This window comes from Lissotriton helveticus, chromosome 1_1 (genome assembly GCF_964261635.1).
Source record: "Lissotriton helveticus chromosome 1_1, aLisHel1.1, whole genome shotgun sequence".
NCBI classification, from domain to species: domain Eukaryota; kingdom Metazoa; phylum Chordata; class Amphibia; order Caudata; family Salamandridae; genus Lissotriton; species Lissotriton helveticus.
In genome coordinates this window covers 1,934,201,862-1,934,225,930 of record NC_136057.1, presented here as the reverse complement: position 1 = coordinate 1,934,225,930, position 24,069 = coordinate 1,934,201,862, and the positions used below count along the sequence as shown (strand labels likewise).

Below are 24,069 nucleotides of genomic sequence, written 5' to 3'. Positions count from 1 at the left end.
TGCATGATGGAAATTCACATAATAATCAGTGTTACCTCAGTTACAGAAGAAAGAGATTATTCGGAGTGCAAAGTGATATGTGTGTGCTGTAGTATGTATGAATAGTATGTAAGTGTGTTCTGGTGTGTATTTGTGCGTAATGCTGGGTACCTTTTCTGTTCTGTATATAAAATCTGAGAAATATACACATGACAACTTGTATTTTACTATTTATATGAAGTGACTAAAAGAATTTTAAAAAAGAAAATATACTTTTATTATAAAAAAAAGTGGAAAATAATTTTTTGACAAAAAAAAGAATAAATTACTGTAAACAGAATTGAAGAAAGTTTTTTGTCATGCTTTGAAGGACTCTTGTAGAATATGAGAACTATGTCATAAGATGAAAAGTATTTAGGCCACGAGGGAATATTGCTTTGTTGTATTGTTGTTTTCCTCTCTTTTCCCTGGCCAAAAGTATTTAAGAGGGGGTCCCCTATTTATGCTATTGCATGGTGGATGTTGCTGCAGGAGACCTATACTGTCAATGGTACTGCCAATTCTGCACTTGGAACATTTCGGGATAACTTCTGGCGGAACAGGTCTGGCAATATCAATACCCCTTTTTGCCCGACCAATTCATCAACATTGCTATTACCAACAGATGAACTCGTGAGATGGTGGTATTCAACTCAACTTCTCGATGAACATTTACCAAATTCCGCGCCAGAAGGCTACTGCCTGATGTACGAAACACTCTGAATGTTATAAATGTGCGGGGCCGTGTCTGCATCCATGGCTTGGGAACTAAGAAAGTTGGTACTAGTATTTGTGACATCATTAAAACTTTAAACTCTACGTATCCTCCGAAGTTGGTGGCGTCCCCCAACATTTATTTTATCTGTGGCACAGCAGCCTACACTTGGCTCCCCCGTAACTGGTCTGGTACATGCTATCTGGCCTTCCTCCTTCCACCAACGTATTCTACCCATGGAGATTACCACCTATTGATGAAGGGTGCTTTGCGCCGCTCACGTAGGGGTGTCATATCGGCTGAGGATTCATTAGGCCAGGAAGCCGGGGACTTCTTTAAGGGTTTCCTCCCATTCTGGGGCCCCATGGCAAACAGTCGGGCTGTACGAGGACTGACCAGGGTCCTTGAGGCCACCATCACAGAAACAGCTGGTGCCCTCTCCAAAATCACTGCAGAGCTACAGGCGTACCGCCTTGTAACACTTCAAAATCGTATGGTCCATTGACATCATCCTCGCTGATCGTGGTGGTGTGTGTAAATTGATCGGCTCCAGCTGCTGTGTGTATATTCCAGATAACGCAACTAGTTTATGATGCCATCCAACGTCTGCATTACCTTTCTTCTGAAATTCATCAGGGTGAAGGCAACTGGTCCCTCACAGGCTGGATCTGGGGCCTCCTTTCTCAATGGGGATGGAGGGTCCTCATCTTCCTTGCCTTGGGAGTGGCTGTCCTAGTCTCCGGTTGTTTGTGTGTTCAGTGCCTGCCAATGCTCTGTGTAAAGTGTGTTCAGGCTCTTAAGCTTCCACCCTCAAACATTCACGACACCAAAAGGAAAATGATGCTCCAACAAGAAACAGATGATCTCATGAATATAGACATTGCATAATGGTTTTGCCACTCAATGGCAAAAGAGGCTCTGAAGAAATGAGTCCTTCTCAGGCGTCCATTTGTTCTTCATGACTCCATGTTTGAGTTGCAATCTCGTGACAAAAGAGCCTGGCTTGATTTTCTGCTGATGTCTTCATTTGTCACATATACATCGCCTTACCCGCTCCTTGCGGCTAAACTGATTCCTGAAAGGGGAACAAAGACTTGGTCACGTCGCCGTCCCAGAACTTGTTCTTTTACACATATCCTGTTTTGCAAGATCTATCGGTTATTCACGTACATCTCCTGTTTGGCAAGATCCCTCCTAATCTATTGCACCATCTGTTGAAACACCAGTCCTGCCTGAACGAAGAATGGCGTAACTGCAGCCCCATCCAAACTGGTTTCTTAGGGTGGGGGAAATATGTATTTAAGGCCTTTAAGCTGCGGAGTAAAGCAGCTGTCTTGTCTCGGACGAGCTTGGGACATTGTTCCATAGCCTGGGCTATACTAATAAATATTGTCCTTTCTGCAGACGAAGGCTCCGGTGTCTCTCTTTATGATATAAGGAGGATAAGGTAGATTCAGGTGGTCCCTCCGCCGCCAAGACCCAGTAGCTGGGTATTTTCGGTTCTACATCTCACTGACTAAGCAGGTCAACGCCGTCTCTTCCTCCTGCTTCAACACCCTCCGCATGCTCCGCAAGATCTACAAGTGGATCCCCACTGAAACGAGAAGAACGGTCACCCAGGTCCTCGTCAGCAGCAGGCTGGACTACGGAAAGGCACTCTACGCAGGAGCCTCGGCCAAGCTTCTGAAACGACTTCAACGCATCAGAACGCCTCTGCACGCCTGATCCTCAACATCCCTCGCCACAGCCACATCACACCCCACCTGAGAGACCGGCACTGGCTCCCCGTCAACAAGAGGATAACCTTCAAGCTCCTCACCCACGCACACAAGGCACTCCACAACACCAGACCAGCGTACCTCAACAGACGACTCTGCTTCTACATCCGCCAGCTCTGCTCCGCTGACCTCTCCCTTGCCACATTCCCCCGCATCCGAAGAGCGACCTCCGGCGGCAGATCGTTCTCTCACCTCACCGCTAAGACTTGGAACACCCTCCTCATACACCTACGGCAGACCCAAGACTTGCTGACCTTCTGAAGACTCCTCAAGACCTGGCTTTTCGAGCAGTAGCAGCATCCCCCCCCACCCCCCAGCACCTTGAGACCCTCACAGGTAAGTAGTGCGCTTTGCAAATGCTATGATTGATTGATTGTAATGGGTTGGGGCGATGGGAGATCCAGGAATAGTCTAGGTCCATTCGAATCACTGTTTGCCCTGTAATGATGGATATCAGAAAATATTCTAAAACAAATGCTAGACCTCCTACTTAAGCATTAAGGAGGTCCATTGTATTCCAGTCTAATAAAAGCACATCAACTCAGCCTTAAGACTAAGACATAAGAAGCACATGTGCAAATAAACAATTACAGCTCCTAAGTCATCAATATCAATATTGTGATGCCATCTGGGATGTGTCTGAGGTCATGAGCAGTGCACTGGGGTGAGTTATAGTCGAGTAGCTAACCATTGGGTGGTTTTCTTGACTGAAGATCATATCCATGGCTTTGATCTGTTTGAAAGACCTGTATGAAAGTCGTCAACGCCATATGCTGCCAGGGCTGGCTACAGTGAAGGACTGGTGTCTAATCCCCACTGGCAATCCCCCCATGCAGAGATAAAGGACCAAAGGCTCTGAGCAGCAGGTGTCACTGAGTTAGGCATACAAAATTAGTAGTAGTAATTCAAAAATGAGGTCACAGATGGCAACAAATATAACTTCACAAAGACATTAATAAGGAAATACCTTTGCTTTAACTTCCCCCCCATGCAGAGATAAAGGACCAAAGGCTCTGAGCTGCAGGTGTCACAGAGTTAGGCATACAAAATTAGTAGTAGTAATTCAAAAATGAGGTCACAGATGGCAACAAATATAACTTCACAAAAACATTATTAAGGAAATACCTTTGCTTTAACTTTCAAAATGTTGGTTTCTGAACTACTACCAAATCAACATTTTATCTCACTCAGATATGTATAACTGTTGTGATGACAACAATACCTCTCAGAATAGTTTAAGAAAAGGAGTGATATTAAAACGTTTTATGTCTGTAATACAAGGAAAAATATGCCCTTAAATAAACTAATAAAAATGGAGGATTGATCTCCAAGGATGGGTCTCTATTACTCTATCCAGAACTATGTTTTCACCATCCCAGATTCTGCTATGTTTTGGTTATGGTAGGTGTGAGTCGCATGTTTCTGTTGTTCTAAAGTAATAGCTCGACACAGTATTTTGGTGGTAAGTCGCCGTGTAGCTCAATTCACTTTGCTAATGAGGCTACTAGTTGGAATGGGTTAACTTCAAGGTACAGCGCTGTGACACCTCTTGTGAGGCCAAGTCTAGTATTGAGAGTAGGATTAAATATGTCTGAGGATAAGAACTTATAATGCATGAAGGTCTATATGAGGCACTCAGTTGTACTAGGCATCAATCCGCCAAACTGTTTACTTGATGAGGCAAAGCCTGCAAGAATTACTTTTCAAGAGGTGATGTGAAAGGAAGAAGGGTGTTCAGAACAGGATCTCAACATCTAATGTCGGATCATAAGAAATAGTGGACACATGATGACATAAGATAATAAGTATGAATGCATAGATTTTTGTGTGAAGAACAAACAACCCTCAAAATCTGAGAGACATTTAATTTCCTTGTCATTATAAAGAAGCAGTTTTCTTTAGGCATTTATGCAACAATCACATAGTTTTAAACTTTGCACTGGCCACCAGTAGATACCTGTGTTGCTGTCTTCAGGTGTCCACCATGGGATACTTCATATGTTTTGAGCAGTGCTCCCCAAACTTTTTAGAATTACGACCCACTTTTTAGAATGACAATCTTTTGCTAACCCCCTAGCTTTAACAAACATGAGGCTGCGATTATTTGATGTAACAAAAGCATCATGTGGTAGCGCACTATTATTCATAGACAAAACTTTGTATTGAAATGGACACTATATTTGCACAGATCTAAAGTTTTACTGATAAAACTATGTTATACATAAATGATAATGTGTGGAAATTGGGTTTCAGTGAATATTTATCATTTGTGCAACACCAAATAGAGGGCCTGATTATGATGTTGGGAGGTCGGACCGCCGGCCGCTATTGCGGTAGTCAGGAGACCGCCAGACGAACATTCAGCGGTCCGACCACCGTATTTTAATTTGACCACCAGGCTGGCAGTCGGAAAGTAGTCAGTACCATGGCAGAGGTATGCTGCTGCCGAGGAAAAGGGGCGCTGCACATGCCGCCACCGTGTGCCATGTACCAGGTCATGCATGGTGCAGAGAGATACATGGGGGCATTCCATGTGCCCCCAGGAACACTTTTCATTGGCCTACGATTGCCGGGGGCCTTATTTGGGCCCCAGATCCCTTCTGACAACCTTTTCATGCTCGGTAATCCCGACGGCAGTGCCTGCCTCGGCACAGCTGCAATTATGGGATGCTCCTCAGACCACCCCACCATTGGGAACTACGATCCTTGCGGAGCCGGCAGTGTTGCATGCGACACCTGTGGGTCCAACCGCAACTCTCATAATACGGCGGTCGAACCGTCACCGATGGGCTGACGGTAGTCCGACTGCCGACATTGTATTCAGGACCATAGTGTCTTGATTTATTTTGATCCTATTAAAATCTTTGTTTCCATCACACTTCAATATTACAAAAAAAATGCATCATTTTTGCTTTCCTAATGGTTGAATATGTATAGTTAATTTACATTTTGTGTTATAAAAACTTACATCCTGCAGCCTTTCCTTTCACAGTCTCTGTACCTCAGCAAGATCGTCACGTAACGGACTTTACCTTTCTTTCTCTGATTGCCAATTGAACAAAGTTGTAAACACCAATAACCATTATATAAAACAAGCAGCAATTTATCAGAAGACATAACCTTACATTTGACACCTCTATCTTTTCAAGCACAGCAAATGTGACAAGATAAAGAATTTAAAGGCATCTTAAATTACTGCTTGGACTTTGACGACCCTCTGAAAATGAGGACACTCACTTCAGTGACAATCTTTAGTTTTTAACCACTGGTGGTGCAGCCAGTGCTGTGTATTTCTTACAGGATAGTGGTCAACCCCTCTGTTTGAAAAGTTTATTTGAGCTATTGAGCTGACGAGCTTGTGTTGCTGCACCTGTGCCCAGTGAGTGGTAGAGACCTGAGAAGACTGATGAAGGAATGCAGACACAGCACATCTAGAGTTACACAGTACATGCTGCACCAACAAGGGTGAAAATTTAACGACAACCACTGAAGTAAGTGTTATCATGCACTGCATTTACCATGAAGCATTGGGGCAAATTGAGTGCTGGGATGTGAGGCAGTGTGTTCTCACTCTTCTTCTGTATACAATATAATTATGTTTAGTACATTTAAAAACAAAAGTAAATTTAAAAAAGAAAAGATACTAGCTAAAGTCCCAGAGTAGATTAAACATTGTAAGGCAGATTCATAAACTTCCATAGTACACAAAAAGCATTGTGGTAGTCTGCATATGGATTTCTCTGGTGAGGCAGGTGGGAGAAGTGGTACTTCTGGGTGGGCCATTCTGTGGATGTTTGAGGGTGTTAACATGTCTTGTGCGGGGAGTGTCATGCCCTGGAAACACATGCATATTTACTCCTATGAAAGAGATGCGCCTTTCCTTTTCCCGCCTTTCTAAGGTGGGAAAAGGGAAAAAACACCCTCTCATTTAGTGAGGCCAAAGAGAGTGAGGTTTCTCTACAGAGAAAAAAAAATGCTTATAGAGGAAATTGAATAGTGCACAATGTCTATAATGTACTCAAGCAAAATTTCAGCCTAGTGGAAACTCCACATTTAACATCTGCATTATACATCTTACAAATTGGAATACTTCTGGTAATCTACACTAGTCCATTCTTTGTGATTCCACAAAAGTCAACAATCTACTTCAAAACATAGAAATTATATAAGAGTGATAGGCACAGTAAACCAGGCCATGTATTGGTCATTTGTGCTTAAGAATCCAAATGAAGCTTTTCACATCTAATAGACATAGCCAGTCTCTTCTTGCTTTGACTCGATGGGCTTGCCCTCGGAGGGGAGGCGAACACCTTCACTCTTTACAGATCTGTCCTGTAACAGTCTAAAAACTATTGTGTAATCTGCATGGTATCTCATTCTAGCAGCTAATGTATAACTCACCTGTCGCTCCTTCTTTTCAGTTAGTGCCTTTACTGAGGAGCTGGACATCTGGTCTTTCATTTCCTATTTGGAAAAATAAAAATAATTCAGAGGATGACACAAGAAGCATTGCAGATCCATGTTAAACAGGAATGTGACATTTCTGCAATGGCTGTTCAAATTTTTTATTTGTTTATATCGTTAATATACGTTTTATAGATGAGTTTCCCCATGTAATACTTATTAGGGGGGTATCAGGCATATCTTCTAAAGCTTGATATGACATAAAACAAATGTAAGGTGGAAAAAAGTTAAGTTTTCTAGGTACCCTGGAACTAAAGGACTTCCTAAATGTGCTAACCTAAATCGGAAAACCAGTTGCACTGCAGACATTCCACAACCCATTTAGCAATATTTGAGGGAGATGTGTTCTAGGTAACAATCAACCGCATGAGATGTTACAGGGACAATCAGCGGAATTCCAACCCCACTTTTATTAAGTATTAACACTCAAGAACACTAGAACACAAATGATACCTTTTAAATATTTATTTTAGGATAACAAAAATCCTAGTCTATTGCACATGATCTGAATTTTAACCTCAATGAAGACCGATAATATAGCAGCAGCCACAATTACCAAAAGCGTGACTAATATATACTAATCTAACATAATTGTTTCTATTAGTCAACAGCAATCCTACCCTCATTTTGCTACTTCTAAGCGCCGACTAAATTTTAGCAAAGCAGCATGAAGACTGCTACCTGCCTTTCGCCTTCTTTGCTCAACTTGTATAACATTATTACTGTCATTAAAAATTCTTAGTATTAACAACAGAAAGTGGCTTGATGCCCTTTCAATTATTTTTGTTATACTAGATGGGATTGTTTTGAATATCAACACACAGCGAGACACGTATTGGTCAATTTTCTAGAAGCTCTTAGAAATCAATTACAAGCTAATGTAAAAATTAAGTTGTCAAAATTTAGATGAAACAAGGCAAATGTAGTCATGGAGGCTTGATTATCACATTTGCAGAATATAATTTAAACCAAACATGCATGATATGAATCATGCGTGTTCAACATTTTGATTAACTGGCTAGCACACGTAACTCAAGTAGGGGAATTCCCAGAATTGACAAAACACAGGATCCTCAACATAAGAGCTAAATAGAAATGACTTGCTTTCCTCTTATTGTAGGACCTCTAATCACGAGCCATCCAAGCCACATGAAACGGTGCATTTAAATGAGATGAGGTATGGCTAAAGTACATAACACTTTGAAAGTTCTAAATACAGAGGGATTTGTAATAAACACCACCTGCATGTCAAGCCTGGGCTGAGAAAGACTTTAACCTGGTTGTTTTAAAAAAAGCTTGCCATAATCTTGCTCCTTCATGAGTCCCTCTTTTCTTTGAAGAGTTCTTTGACTCCTACTGCCAGTTTCAATTTTATAGCTCTATTTAAGTTTCAAGGAATACACTCCCTTCTTTAAAAAGGGAACCTCCATTTCCTGTCAGGGGGGAGTAGTCTGAGGAGGCAAGCAGCATATTACACAATGTACTCCTGTCCAATTTAATTGTAATCAATCTCAGGACAAATGACTGAAGACTCATTTGGGACTGCTGAGTCTGAACTTGGGACCTACAGGCCTTCAGCAGATCATGAATGCACAAAGACTTCTTGCTGGCAAGGAGTGAAAATGTAGATACTGTCCAAAAGGTTTATTTGTTCATTAATTTGATTAAGGTACTGTGGAGTACCCAACTCCCCTGAGAGCTCACTTGCTTTGGAAAGAAAAATCAGTATAAACTCCCATCTTCCGAAACAGCAGCAGTAGGAGGTAGCATATTACTAAGCCAAATTAAAAAATCATGTAAGAAGGCTTTGCTCCTCAGCCAGCGCCTCCTCATTATGGTACACTGAAACATAGTATTTTTTGCCATTAAACATTCACAGGACATACACATCTATTTCAAATCTGGGCTAGAAATGTTGCCTTGGAACAGCCAATCTCGTTTTTTCCTTCTATGTTAAAAACATTTCTTAGCTATGAACATAAGCAAAAGAGCTGTGAAATCTCTGTTGGAATAACACGAAGACAGCTTATAGTTGCATCAACTGATATCAATAGAGGAGTGGTGAGGAGAATCAGGAGACACTAAGGAATATACATTTTAAACGTCCGACAATGAAGCTCAAAAAGAATCCTGTTCTTTTGTGCAATACCATAAAGTTCAGAAAAAGAGTCACAGAGCTGCAGAGAAGAGGCCAATTAGTTTGAAAGGATGGAGCCAAAAGGAGAAAAATACCCTTATTTTACCCAAGTGGCAATCCTTTCCAGTGTTGTCTGGACTAGGGTGCCCAAACGCTTGCTTCAACATTAAAGGTCTGCGTCTGAAGAGAATGACAACCCAGAAAGGTAAGCTGGCTCTTCATTACAAATGGTTGATGGCTGACTTCGTCTGATAACATCTCTATTAAGAGGGCAGAAGGATTCAAGAGGATTGAGGTTGGCATACAACACGACCAGGGAATTTTAAATGTTCTTTCTTGCAATTGTTTCGCTAGTTATGCCTCTTGTGGCTGTAAATGGATTCACACCTCTGCTTTGCATCGAAAGACTTGGTTGGGCAGCTAAGGGAGAAACATCACTAGAAGAATGCATTTTAGGAATCTCATAGACTGAGTGCCCTAGCATAAAGGTATGGTTGAGATCATAATGATCAGTCTAACAGCATGAAAAAATAGACTCTAGCGTAGAAGGACTGAACTGTTTATCCAACTTCAGCCCACGTCAAGGCACCCAAGCACAGACCTGTGGCTATCATCTCCTATCAACGCTATTCGGGTATGAATTTGTGGTCAACAGTTCCAACTCACAACCATCCAGGTCTCCCATAGGCATAGCAAACAGGAACTTACAAACCACACTGCATACCGAGTGTGCTCGCACATCAGTGTTGCAAGGGTGCCTGTACTGACACATACTCCACTGCTGCATCATGAAAGAGGCTACCGAATGCACAGATGATTAATATGCACAGGTCAGGTGGTTGAAATGCTGAAACACATGCACAAGTTGTTCTCCGCTTAACCCGACTCACGCAGTACCCATGGTTACGTAAAAGCCAGTGTCTTTATGCACCACTTCTCCTTTGACAGAAAAAAAGAAACTTGGTTGTGGCTAGGGCTTGAGACAAACTAATTCTCTACATTTGAGTTTGTGCCACACAACTGCTGCTTTAGTCCTGGTCAAACTGACTGTTTATGAAGTACAAAGAGGTAAACCACACATGCTAGGAGAGGGAAAAAGATGATTAAAAAAATAAAGAGGGAAAGAGAAAGAGCAAAAGAATGAGAAATAATAAGTGCTAAAGAGGAGACAAAGAGAGGAGAAAATAAAAGAGAAAAAGTAAAGAAAAGCAAGAAATTATGGGCTATCCAAATAGCTTTTCTTTCAGACAGATTTTTAAAAATCAATTTAGCAATCGGTACACAGATCTTAGAGCTGCATTCAAGCATCAGAGATTTAAGGGTCAGCCTTCAGGATACACAAGTTCAGGAAGATGCGATTATAAAAAATTAAGTGAGTTATAAATTAGGTTACACAACAGTATGGCAAGAAGCCTTTGGAAGCAAAGAAATTCACAAAGTTGGAGAGAATATTTATAGAACATTTGTAATACTTTCACGCAGATCATGGGTATGTTATGTTGTGCAGGTTCATGCATCACAGAGTGAGCTTCCTACAGAGCAAATGCTCAGGTAGATTTCAGTAACCAGGTCTCCAGGGTTGCTTGTCAGTATTATAATTGTGAATGTGAGTTGTGTCCATGCTGTTGCTTATTCGCTTAGGTGGAAGTGCTTTACACAGCCTGGTGCGGTGAAATAACTGAATAGTATCCCAGCAACTGGTAGGTGGTACAAAGGATTGTGAGAAAATGGCATCCTTGCCAATATATCCAGTATGATAGAGTGGTTGGCAAGAGAGATGTATAGTTGTCCTATATCTGCCCAAGACAGAATGTTCTTTAAGTTAGGGAGTACCACTCTGGAGTGAGAGGATACCTCTCGCGATGTTAGTGTTCTGCATCCCATGGAGTGCACCCTTTGGTCAGGCCGGGGCTACTAAGGGTCCACCCAGGGAGGGTGAAGACCAAATGGGTAGCCCAAGGACTCGACAGGTAGATACTCTGTTTAGTTGGAGCTACTGACAATGATCCAGTGCAGTGGTCTGCTCCCCCTACATCATTCCAAAGATAGGAATGAGTATGGAACCACAGGCCATCAAGTTTGGAGAACTCCAGGAAAAGCATTAACTGAGTGAGACGTGAATGTCACATAGCGGCCACTAACTGTACTTGTACGTCAGGCACCCAATAATTTACCATTCCTGTCCTGGGTGGGCGCTATCCCCAGTATTGGCAGTGAAGCAAGCCAGACACTAGACTTGCTTTTCTGGAGAAAGGTGTCGTATGGAGCTCACACCCAGAGGCATCCCCCTGAACCAATTACAGGAGAGACATTTTCAATCACTATGGTCTATGTATTTTTACAGTACTGCTAATAAAACTGGTCTCTAGTGCCAAAGATGGTGGATGCAGTTAGGAATGAGGCATGACAAGAACCAGTCAAACAAAAACCCAGGGAGCTCAGGTGAATCCCAGACTCCAGTTTCCTGCCCTAGGTATGAGTGATGGAGCCACTAGTGCTCCATGAAGGGGTTTTTCCTAAGTAACATATACCATTGACTGTCTGCTCAAGAAAGCCTTGGTTGGCCCAATTACTTCTGCATAAATGTCTAATTTGCATTTCCCCAAGTCGATGTGCTGCATTCAGGGTTAAGTCTTATTTTGACCATGCACCATACTGCTCTAACCACTGTGCACACATCTCGGAATACTGTCTTTCTTTACCCTGTTTTCAATATAGCAGAGCCAACATAACCTCCTGCATAACTGCTCCAATCCTGGCACTTGCCCACACTATGCTGCACTCATGCCTGACCTACAACCCTCAAAATACAGCATTTACCAGGGCCTCAGCAGGCAGAAATGTGCTTGGTCCTAGAGTACGGCTCTCAAGGCTCCTGGTCGTCTGCACATTGCTCTCAGTTCAGTGTTCTGCACTCCGGGTTAGTGCCACCATTATGACCACTGGCACATAAGATTGCTCATGGTCTTATAGCGTGCACTGACAATCTCATTTAGGGCCCATGTGCTCTATATGCACCTCTTTCCTCTGTTTAGTACACCAGATTATTGCTCTCGGCTCTCAGAGGCCCTTGCACTGCTCTTACTTCAGCTGTATGTCAGCCGCAGGCATATCAGGTTAATGCGCTCACCATGATCACATCCTACACACATTTTTGATCTCACCATGGTGCTTGCACGTTGCATACTGCACTCACTACACCTGCTAGTACTGCAGCCAACTACTCTTACGGTGGTCCAATACATATTGGGTTACTCCTCACTTTTTTGTCCCATGTATCTCAGGTTATTGGTCTTTTATTCCAGTAGCCCGTATTCTCATTTTCCTAGAGACATCAGATTACTGTTATCAGCTCAGTCCCAAGAACCGAAATACTGCTCTTGACTTAGCTCCATGCACCTGGACTCTCTGCTCTTAACTCATGCCCCATGAGCCCTGATTCACTGCTCTTGGTTCTACCCCATGAACCCCTTGAACTTCAGATCACCGCTCTCATCTCTGACACTACTGCCTCTGATTGTGGCTAAGCCCCATGAACCTCATGACACTGATCTTAGTTTATCCTATGAACGTTTGGTCACTGCTCTCAGCTGAGCCCCATAAATATTGGTCCCTGCTCTAACTCAGACCCATAAACCTCACTCAGTCACTAATCCCAGATCAGCTCAAATGAGACATGAGTTGATGTTCTTATCACACAGCCACTGTACCTAAGGTGCATGGTGGGCCTGTGTGTCTCAAGATATAGCTTTCTCCTATGACTTCCATTCTTACCATGTGCTTTCAGCTCTGTCACTTGAACCAAGTAGAAAGCTTACCTTTACTGTCTGCCTGGTGCTACTGATGAAGGCTTTCCTCTTAGTGAGCTCAGCAACATCCAAGTTGAATTTCCGAGGATTTGCTTCTACGATACTTGAAGAAGGAAGTTAAAGAATATAAAACATAAGATGACAGTGGGAGGACTGTGGAAATAACAAACCAATACACTACAAACTTGTCCATTTTAATTCAAATCATTCGTATTACTTGTGGACATTATCCTCCAATCAGGTTTTATTGGCACCAATTCAAAGTTTGCAAGAATACCAAGTGGAATGAGGAGTTTCAAAAGGTTCTGTACCATGGAAAGATCAGCAGGAGAACAGGTGCAAATGGTTTGACTAGCATGAACAGTGACAGTGCTAATCACAGTTGACGCTTCATGCTGTTCAGGTAGAGGCTTCAACTGCTGGCAGCAGCAAATTTGAAAATCTGCACCAGCGCTCGCATAGGGTGCACATGCTTCTGTGGTAGGTCTGGCCAACTCTGGGACCAGAATTTGTTGTCCTGACAGCTAGAGGTAATATCTACTTTGCAAGGATAAAGGGGGATACGAATACAGTATTTTGTGTGTGATCAAAGCCACACTGACCTGGGCCAGAGAAGTCAAAAGGAGTCACTGCAGCTCGCCACGAATGGATATGATTTGCTGGCATATAGAACAAGCTGTAACATACGAGCACCACACTCTACACAAGCTACATGCTTTGCAACTGTTTAGGTGTGTGCTCTGTGTAACAAGCACTTCTACAGTCCCACGTTTTGATACAAAGACTTGCCATACCAATTCGCCTTCCATAAGGGATACAGGCTCATGCAGCAGTCTGAGCTTTAAGACACTGTACAATCCTGCACAAACTATAGCCACAAGCATGCATTGCCTGTTGTAACTTCGGCACTAAACTGTGCACTCTGAACAGCAATAGCCTAGTTTTGTTAACCAAGTGGACACAACCATCTTGTGTCACATGCTGAAAGTTGAGACCAGACAAACATAATTGGAGTTAAATCTGGGTCACTGTTCAGATAGTACATTAGTAGCACATATAAATAAACACCTATCTCTGTACTAGTTGACATAAAGGAGTGCCTGTGCAAGTCATGGCTCCAAAAATCCACAAGAAGCTATACATGCAATCTTGATAGCACAGGCAAACAAATATGTTGAATAGTTCCCAAAGATCTATGGCCCACATTTTATGACACAGAAAATGGACTAAGGAATCGTTTAAGTGGCAAATTACCCAGCATCATCAGGATTCTTAAATATTACAATGCTGACAGCAATGGCGTCAAACACAGCTGACAAATACACAGTGACATGGACAGATTAGGTACCTGTGTCCATGGTCAGGTGAAGATCATTTACAAAATAAATCAGAACACTCATTTTATTTTAATGTGAACCTTTGTTGATGGGTTCATTCAGAAAAGAAAGTCTCAATACTCTGAAGATGCTATTATCCTGTTATCCATCTGGAAATGGAGTCTTACATGCCAGATGAACCATCTTACTTTTTACGGTCGACACTTGAATTCACATTTTCTTTACAACTGATGATGTATACTGCTGGCAACAGAAGAGATCTGCTAAGATGGTTTACACCATTCCACAAAACGAACAAAGAACATCAAAGAAGATAGTAGGGTTTCCAGCTGTAAAGTGACACGCCTTCTCCAACATTTTGCAAATGAAAAGACGGATGAAAGGCAGCTGGCTAGCAAGTGACTTATCAAAGTCATAATCTATATACATACACAACAATGCCTCATCAAGTCAGTACCTAGGTAAGTAATTGGACAAGGGGGTATGAGTAGCCCAGACGCGTTCAGAACTGTAAACTAAAGACATATTCAGGAGCGAAAAGGGGCAACAACCAATTTACAGGGTCCTCAAATTATTCTCATTACATAATTTTACTGGTTGAGAATAAAACAAACGTCCTCAGGACACAAACACCATCAAGAGACTAAGGCCTAGATGTAGGTAAATGTGAATTACCGATTCATAAATACCGAATTTTACCGATTCGGTATTCATGAATCGGTAATTCAAATGTAGGTAGAAATTCGGTAACAAATACCGAATCGGTATGATTTGGTATTTACCGATTCTGTAATTACAGAATCGGTATTTGTCATTGATTCCTATGGGTCTTGAAGCCCATAGGATTCAATGGCAGATACCAAATCGGTAATTACCGAATCGGTAAAAATACCGAATTTACAAGAGGGACAGGGTGTCACTTTGACACCCTGTTGCACCCCTGTTTCTGGCTGTATGCCATGTGACACACAGACATGCCCTTAGGGCATGTCTGTGTGCCACATGGCACAGGTGTACATGCACAGATGTGCATGTACACAGGAATTCGTTATTTACCATGGAATAGTATTCCATGGTAAATAACGAATCGGTAAGGGCATGTGGCACTGATTACAGTGCCACCTACATATTGATTTACAGAATCTGTAAATTTACCGATTCGGTATTTTACCGACTCTGTATATTTACCGAATCTGTAAAATTGCCGATTCTGTAAATCAATGGCCCCCTACATTACAAATCCCTAATACCGGTCGGTAACCGGTATTTGGCGAGCTACATCTGGCCCTAAACTCCTACTACAAAAGAAAGATACGTTCAGCAATCCTGGCTGTACAAACAGGAAGAATGAGATGTCCCTCTTTGTTTATCACAACACTCTGCTGTGAAGGCTCATTTTATAATATTGCTAACAAGAAACCTAGGAAGATTCCAAATCTTTTAATTGGCTATGTCAGTACAGAAACCAACTCAGTCCACATAAGAAGAAGTATACTTTGATACACAATAAATATGTATGAATTCGGAGCACCATTGTCTTTGAACTCAGCTTAAAAATACACAAACTAATGCATCAGACCTACTAGTCGATTTACAGTTAGATAAGCTGCATTTTAGATCACACAAAAAACAACAAACAGAAGAACACATTTGAACAAAAGTACTGTATGCATGCCAAGGGGTCCATATTCCCACAAAGAAGAAATCTCCACATAATAGGACAAGACAGATCCCCCCATACTGAATTAGGGTCAGTCAGGTAGATGTCTCGTTTTGGCTCACAGACCCCGTGAATAATACAGCCCTGTAAATGGGTAGTCGCCACCAGTGCTGTGCAACAAAACAGGCACAGCTGGAAAAGACTAACTAAGCCAATTGGCTGCTGGTTCAATCAATGACTTTGCTTCCGAGTTAACTTCTCTGGTTTACAAAGGGGAGCCCTGCATCAAACAAAGAATGAAAAAAACATTGAGAGATAATACAAAGTAGTGTGATTATCTTAAGGAGGACTCAAGTGTTATCATTAAATATGAAAACAATGAAGCTGCCTTTCTAGTGGGCTGGAACAAGAACGTTCCATGTCAGAGTCTAATGGTACCTGACACACACCACAGCCCTACTCCCTCCTTCAAAGACCAAGCGATAGAAACAGGAGTTGTTGCATCAAGCCAAGGTATATAAAAACACATTTGTTCAGACTTCTAAACACTCTGAAAGACCCTCTCCAAACACCATAAAAAGAGTGACAAAGAGACTTTTATCCTCACCAACTGCACACATCTCTACAAGGTACCGCAAAGAAATTTCCTCTATAATCACCTGCTATACAAAAGTAACATTCACATGACATTGAAAAGAAGAAAAAAAATAAGAAAATAAAACTTAATTTCTCAAAAACGGCAAAGGATATTGATGGTCTCCTCAAGGTCCTCTAGGTCCCAGTCGATACTTCGCAGGTTGTTGCGCAGCTCGTTTGTAGTCCACTCGACCTCTTCTCGGGTAGCTATGGTTGGGTCCTGGAGAAGGTCCGTCCATCTCTGGAACAGACCCTGGGCAGTGTTCACTGCTTTCTGTACTTCACTGATCATCAAAGGCAAGAGATGCATATTTTAATCAAAAGTACTATACCATGTTTACAGAGCATAGTTTGCATCCCCAATCATTCCTTAGCTACCTCACTAATGAGGTCAGTCCCAAAGTCACTACCACTACCTGCTATCCTCCCAGCGTCAATCACTTGCAGTTTCCCTTACAATGTCCCAAGTCGTACAAATTTACTTCCCAATTAGCATCACTCATCACTACCCTCGAACAGTCCTTTCCCTTACCATGTCTCTCTTTGAGGTCACATTACTCACCATCTCCCTTGCAGAATCACTATCATCCATGATTCTCCTTCGAGAGACCCCTTCACCTTCCATTCCCCACACTGACTATACATAGCACACCTCTGACACAGTCATCCACGCTTTCCACCCCCAGAGTAACCAGCCACTGTTCAAATGTACCCTCCATCACAGTATGTTGGCATTCCTGGTTCCTTACCATCAACAATTTTACTCCCAGACTGTCAATCACTATTCTCCTCTCAGTAACTATTAACCAAAGTTCCTTCCCGAGTCACATATCCCCACTATACAACTCTTAGATTATGGCCACGCCCTGTTCCTTCATCAGTTACTAGTACCCATCAACTGTCTTGCAGAATAAGTCCCAATTACTCTTCCTTTCCTTCAATCATCATCTCGCATCACTCCCTTCATCAGTCCTATTCTGAAAGAAGAACCTGTCTGCAGGAAGTCCAACCCCTGAAAGTGCAGCAGAGTTAGAAAAAACTTCTGCTAAGACGTTAATGGGTGACACCGGACTCTAATTGAGGACAGCGCTCTACTGCCTTGTGGCTAGGTTTGTGCTATACCAAAGGCATACACACAAGCTGACAACATTACTAGATGTTTTCCCATCACTACTGCTGCTCTATTTGCATTTCAACTGAAGATGACTCTGAACAGTTCAGTTTTCAGACGTTTCCTAAAGTCTGGGTATGTTATGACCAGTAGGGTTATTTCAGCGTTTTGTAGGCTCCTTGTTGAGTCAAGGGGTGAGACAATTTTGACCACATGGGTGGTGGTTTCATGGCACGAGTATATCTGCCTTTCCTTTATTTCCTCACACCACTATCCTCCTATATTTTGGATGAACAAGGGGACGCCTGTAATGCAACTTTTGTGATGTCTCTGGTGAGTTACGACGCTGCAAGCGTGATGATAACGTCAAGTTTATTCCATAATGGAGAGCGATACAGACTTCAATCATATCAGCGATGATGAACCATCCCTCTCATATTAACATTCTACAACCTCCCTGTTCCAAATCTACCCACAAGCATTCTCTCCACGCACTCTGTAGCAACCTTGCACGTCGGGATAATGCCAGAACATGACACATCTTCTCCTTTAAAACAATGAATGTAATGGCCATAAATGAAAGATGCCAAAACAACAGTTGATGGACAGAATGCAGAACAATGTCATACATTCACCCCAGTACAGAGATCTGGGCCCAAATCCATCATTTTTTTGCTCACCATGCCATTCCAGTTTGGACCCAGCCAAATGCAAATCAGTATTGACCCTGCGCCCAATGGGAATAGTCCAGATCGAACTGCCAGGCCAAGTCCTCCCTGGACTGGAAACAAGCATCCTAGGACTGGTGTCGGGCTTTCAGCCCTCATCAGCCAGGATAGCTTGACTCCAGTGGCATGAAGAGCACAGGACCCACGTTTGGGCATACCCGTCCCACTCGGGGAGACAAATGCAAAAAGAACAATTGATGGACAGAATGCAGAACGATGTCATACATTCACCCCAGTACAGAGATCTGGGCCAAAATCCATAGTTTTTTTGCTCACCATGCCATTCCAGTTTGGACCCAGCCATATGCAAATTAGTCTTGACCCATAAATGAAAGATACAATAAAAACAGTAAAATAATATAGCTAAAAGTACACTATAAAAAACTAACAATAGAGTCTCAAGAAATACAAAATCCACAATGTAAATCATTCAGCTTCACAGGTAAGTTCACTGGCCTTCCAGAGCGCGTAACTTTCGCCCTAGTATCTTGCCTTGGTACGTTTTGTGCAACAGGTGGCAATGAAGGTTCACAGATGCACCTGAAATCACTACACACATCCTGCATCCCACCAGGTTGCACCCCTTCATGAGATTCCAAGGTGTTCCTTCCACCAGTCGTACAATTGAGTTTGGCATAAGTTACGGTACTATCCAAGACACTTCCATTCCAAATTCAGGAACCGGAGGAGGAAACATTTTTGCCACTCTTCCATGACAACATCTTGTTGAATTTCGCCAGTTTGCTAAAAAGCCAAATCTTGCCATCTTCCAGCTCAGCTGAACAAGCGAAAACCTTCCTCACCCTCAGAGGTTCTTAGCATTCCTGCTAGACTTAACCCATACCCACTGCCTTTCATACAAACGCACTTCTTTGGCTCCTCTTTTCTTGTCATAGTACTCTTTATATGTGCTGCAGGGATTCACCAGATTAGCCTCAACTACCTTCAGTGACTATTTACTCTGCATTTCCTGAGACATCCAGGCAGAATGGTCCCTTGTGAAAGGATCTCGTCCCCTTAGAATCTTAAAAGGGCTGTACCCAGTTACTGTGGGTGTGATGCGGTACGTCCACTCCAACTTGTTTAGCTCAAGCTCACATTTTTTTTACCTGCATCGATGACAGCCTGAATACTGCCCATAATAACCCTATTGAATCTTTCAACAGCGCCATTACAAGCAGGATGATATATAAGAGTTTTCTTTTCCTTAACACCATTCCTTTTCAGAAAATGTTTACATTTCTCATCAATGAATTGCGGTCCATTATCACGCAACAGTGATTTAGGAACACTTTCCTTGAGGAATACCATCACTTCTACAGTAACAATAGTAGCAGCATCGGATGTTCCACTGACCGTTAAATCTGGCCACTTGGAATACATATCTAACAGAACCACAATATATTTGGACACACCCCTACTGTCCAAAACAGGGCCTAGCACATCAATGTGCTAAGACGTCCCACGGTCCAGAAGGTATTTCTCTTGTGCCTTTTGGGCAGTCTCAACACATCCAAAGACTTATCCGCGTTGAAATAATGTTCACACATTCTGACAAATTTCTCCATTGGAGTGTCCATGCCTGGACACCTATAGTAACTTTTGTGTCTTTGTTTAGATTTGACACCCCATGATGACCCTCATGCATTATTTCAAGTATCCTCTGTCGTAGGCCCTGTGGTGGGAATCGCTGTTGCTTCTTGATAGGAAACCAGAGACAGATACCTCATCTACAAGTGCCCAAAAACATGTGCACTCTTCCTCCACATTTCTTTTGGTTAGGCCAACCCTGCAGCGTATAATCCTTGACTTTGTTCAAGGTCACATCCACACTATATCCAACTTCCCAGTCAGAATCCGAAATAGTATCATTGCCCCTCTCCACGTTAGCTGTTACATTATAATCATCCCACTCACTCACTTGATTCCATTCCCCTCCCCCCCCCCCCACGGGTGTGACCTGCTGAGATAATCTGCTACCTTGTTCCTTTTCCATGGAAGATACTCCACACTGTATGCATAATCCAGTAAACTAAGGGACATCCTAGATATACGGGCAGTGGCGTTGCTAGACCCTTCCGTGGTCAAAACTTTTACCAGAATAAATGAGGATTCCCCTCCTCCACACATCGCTAGAAACTTGAGACCACACTACCCCTAGACCTTTAGCACTGGCATCAGTTGTAATGATAGTTTTGGCTCTAGGGTCAAATCCTTGCAAGGGTATTGCTTAACAAATGTCAAGTTTTATTTCCTCAAACTGTTCCTGACACATGCCACTCCACTCAAATACCTGTTGAGAACGCAGTAATTGCCTACAGTGATACATTTTCTCTGCAAATCCTTCCACAAACTGGGCGTAAAACTCAGCTAACCTTGAAAATGACCTCACTTCTTTACTTGATGGATCTGGGGCATCATTAATAGACTCTAAGGCTTCCTTCTTGAGTGTAATACCACTGCCCAAGATAAGTCACTGATTTTTTCAAAAACTTACATTTGTTCAATTCAGCAGTCAATCCATAGGCTTTCAACTTCTCCAAGAACTCATATAGCCTACGATAGTGTTCCTCCTTGCTCTTACCAATAATCAATGTCATCCTGGAAGTATGCTAACCCATGGAGAGCTTTAAAAACGTTTGTGCATCAGTCTTAAAAAAACTGCTGCAGCCATAGCCAGTGCAAATGGCATGCAAATAAATCTGAAACACCCCGCCGGTAATTAAACGCTCTGAGATCCCTACTGTCCAGATGCAGAGTCACTTGGTGGTAAGATGAAGCTAAATCGATCATAGAGAACCACTTGATAAAATAGCTAGCAGTTCATTTATCTTGGGAAGTGGAAAATTCTCCACCATGATATTTTTGTTGAGGTCCCCAAGGTCGATACACAACCTCAATTTACCCTTTCCCTTCCTGGCCACGACAAGTGGTGCCATCCACTCTGGACACTCCTCTGCTTCAATAATCCCTTTACATTCCAAATCCTCTAGTTCCTTCGTCTCTTCATCCCGAATGCTTAAGGGAATATTCCTTACTTTGTAAGACACAGGTATAGCATTCTTTTTAAGACTATTTTATGAACAAAGTTCTTCAAATTGCCTATTCTTCCTGAAAACACTTCTAGAAATTCTCTCCTAAGCTTGACCACAAAAACTTGTTCAGTGTCTTTCAACAAAATCAGTTGGTCCACACTATTGGGATTTAGTGTAATGTTCAAAGCTTTTTGATCTTAACATTGAGGGTCCTACCTCCGACACATACAATTTACCCATCATCCTTCTACCCTTAAATTCAAAAGGTAAAACACAATAACCACACATAGGTATTTTCTCACCCGTGAACGTAACTGGGTGGATATCAGACTCTAGTAACTGCATTTTTACTTCTTTTTCAAACTCACTTTTCCACACTGCCTTGTTGATAATGGTAAACGAGAGTCTGCTGTAATACTTAACACCACACCGCCTACGTTTATGTCACAAATAGGGTTATTCCTAGCAAGACCACACAAATTCAGCATAGGACACTAAACGCACAAGACACTCACTTCTTTTTGGCCAGCGTCAGAGTGTTTAGAAAACGATTTATCATCCACCAATTTAACACAGTGCTCACCTTTATTCTTCTTTCTGCACACCATAGCATAATGACAAACACTACACAAAATTAGCCCTTCGCCCTTAAGGCAGGGCAATTCTTATCTCTGGCTAGGTGATCCTTGCTACCGCACCTATAACAAGCCAGATTCTTACTCTTATATCCACTTCCAGATTTCGGTTTGTTCTCTGACCCCCCCTTTGGCTTTAGAGTCTCATGCTTTAGAAACATTACACACCAGAGCATCCACTTTAGACTCAACACCGGTAGTGGTCGAGATGCGAGGTGCTGTTGCACATATTTTGGATAACTTACTTTTTTTTAACCAATGCTCTTATGTCCTTGAGTGAAGAATCCCACTCACTAAAAGTATCTCCAGCACATTGGAGTTATTGTTACACATAATGACCTGATCACTAATTAATTTGTCGTGCAAATTGTCAAATTTACATGTTACAGCTAACTTTTTTAAGGCTGACACTGTCCTCAACAGATTCTACTTGGCCTTGTTTTCTCTGGAAGAAATTAAACCTGTCAAAAGCTAAACATATTGTATGCTGATAGTAGAGATCTAAATATTCCCTAGCATTCACAAAAACGCCCTGTTCTCTTTCTGTTTTAAGTCCTATATCCCAAGCACTCACTATTCCTATTTTACAAATATGTTAACTTTCTTTTAATAACATTCCAGAAAAAAGAAAGAAAAAAAAAAAATCGCAACATTTTCTTTCAGTTCTCTATTTTCTTAGGTTCCAATTCTTGTATTCTTATCCACAAGCCAACATGTGTTTTGTTGCCGATTGGGATATTCCCGTGACTTCAGCAGGGATGAATTTTTTTACAAATAATGGCCCAATTTGTAATTATTACATTTTTTAATATGGATGGTAATCCCTCAATATAGTGACATAAGTGCAAATTTAATATATAATGGGACAATATATGCTTTGTGACTTTTTCGTGGAGACCTGTGCATAGCTAACAGTTTTACTAATATCGCATATTTTTCAAAAATATTTCGCAATTTCATAATTTGTTTTATCACATGCCATACTATCAGTCGAAAGTTCTAAGGATTAGTTACATCTAGTAGCCAATTTGCGTCATTAGCTATTTGTTCCTTTCCTAACCCCGTGTGTTTCCCAGTGAATGTCAATAATTCCTGCAAAATCCCAATAATTAGAACCAATGTACCAAGAGAGAGCCCCAGACCTGAGAGAATAGTGTGTACCTGTCAAATTTCATCAGACTGTATTTCAATCTGTAAAACATTCACCCATTGCAATTTCAATAAACAAGTATGAAAACGTGCTCGGGTACCTAATCGCCTGATGTTTAAAAATCATATGTATCTTACGGCCAGGTATACTTCCTTCCTGGTCCACTCATGGAATATTTTTATATACAGTTTCCCTTCTGTAGGGGTCTATCAGAAACAATGCTCCCGGTTATACGAGAGTCATTACTGCCTGATACACAGTATTATCCTGCTCCTCACTGTATCCTAAAATATTAAGGGGAGGCATCAATATTTGACGCTATGTCCTTGTTGTGTTGCTAATATCTATCTAAACAAGTGAAATTGAATCTCTTACCAGTATGAGGATACGGGTAGACTTCGCTGCGGCGAGTTGAAATGGTGTCAGTAATCGCACCCCACTACGGCGCCATATTAAGTTAAAGAACATGAAAAAGGGACCAAAGTATATTAGTCTGATCTTCCACAAGTAGCGCTGTGTGGGCGCCATCTTAGAATAGTATAAGAAATGTAAGCTGAATGTCCTATTCTACAAGAGTATCGGTATGGTTAGCAGCAGGAGACTTACTTCACCGCATCTTTATAAACCACATGTTCAGAATATGAATCTCAAAACAGTTATATGTTGTTCATGTTTGTAGGGCAGTAGTTACATTGTTGCAATAATTATAAACACATTCAGAATTACATCGAATTTTTTTTGCAATGTAACATGTATAAAATCTCTGTCTATAAGTCCTAATAATCGATATATATTTAAATTGCTTCATTTTGAATGGGCAAATACTAAGCCTCGTGGGAGGGTTGGTTTAGGCTGC

At 41.9% G+C, this 24,069-nt stretch overlaps 1 protein-coding gene across 1 annotated transcript in view; it reads right to left on the bottom strand.

Moving 5' to 3' along the window:
- STX6 (syntaxin 6) overlaps positions 1-24,069 on the bottom strand; it is a 119,858-nt gene that overhangs the window by 90,367 nt on the left and 5,422 nt on the right. Inside the window, exons 2-4 of the mRNA XM_078643491.1 lie at positions 16,671-16,838; positions 12,931-13,027; positions 6,913-6,975 (exon numbers count right to left, since the gene is read on the bottom strand). Coding sequence (XP_078499617.1) covers positions 6,913-6,975; positions 12,931-13,027; positions 16,671-16,838 — 328 coding nt within the window. The remainder of the gene's footprint in view (positions 1-6,912; positions 6,976-12,930; positions 13,028-16,670; positions 16,839-24,069) is intronic.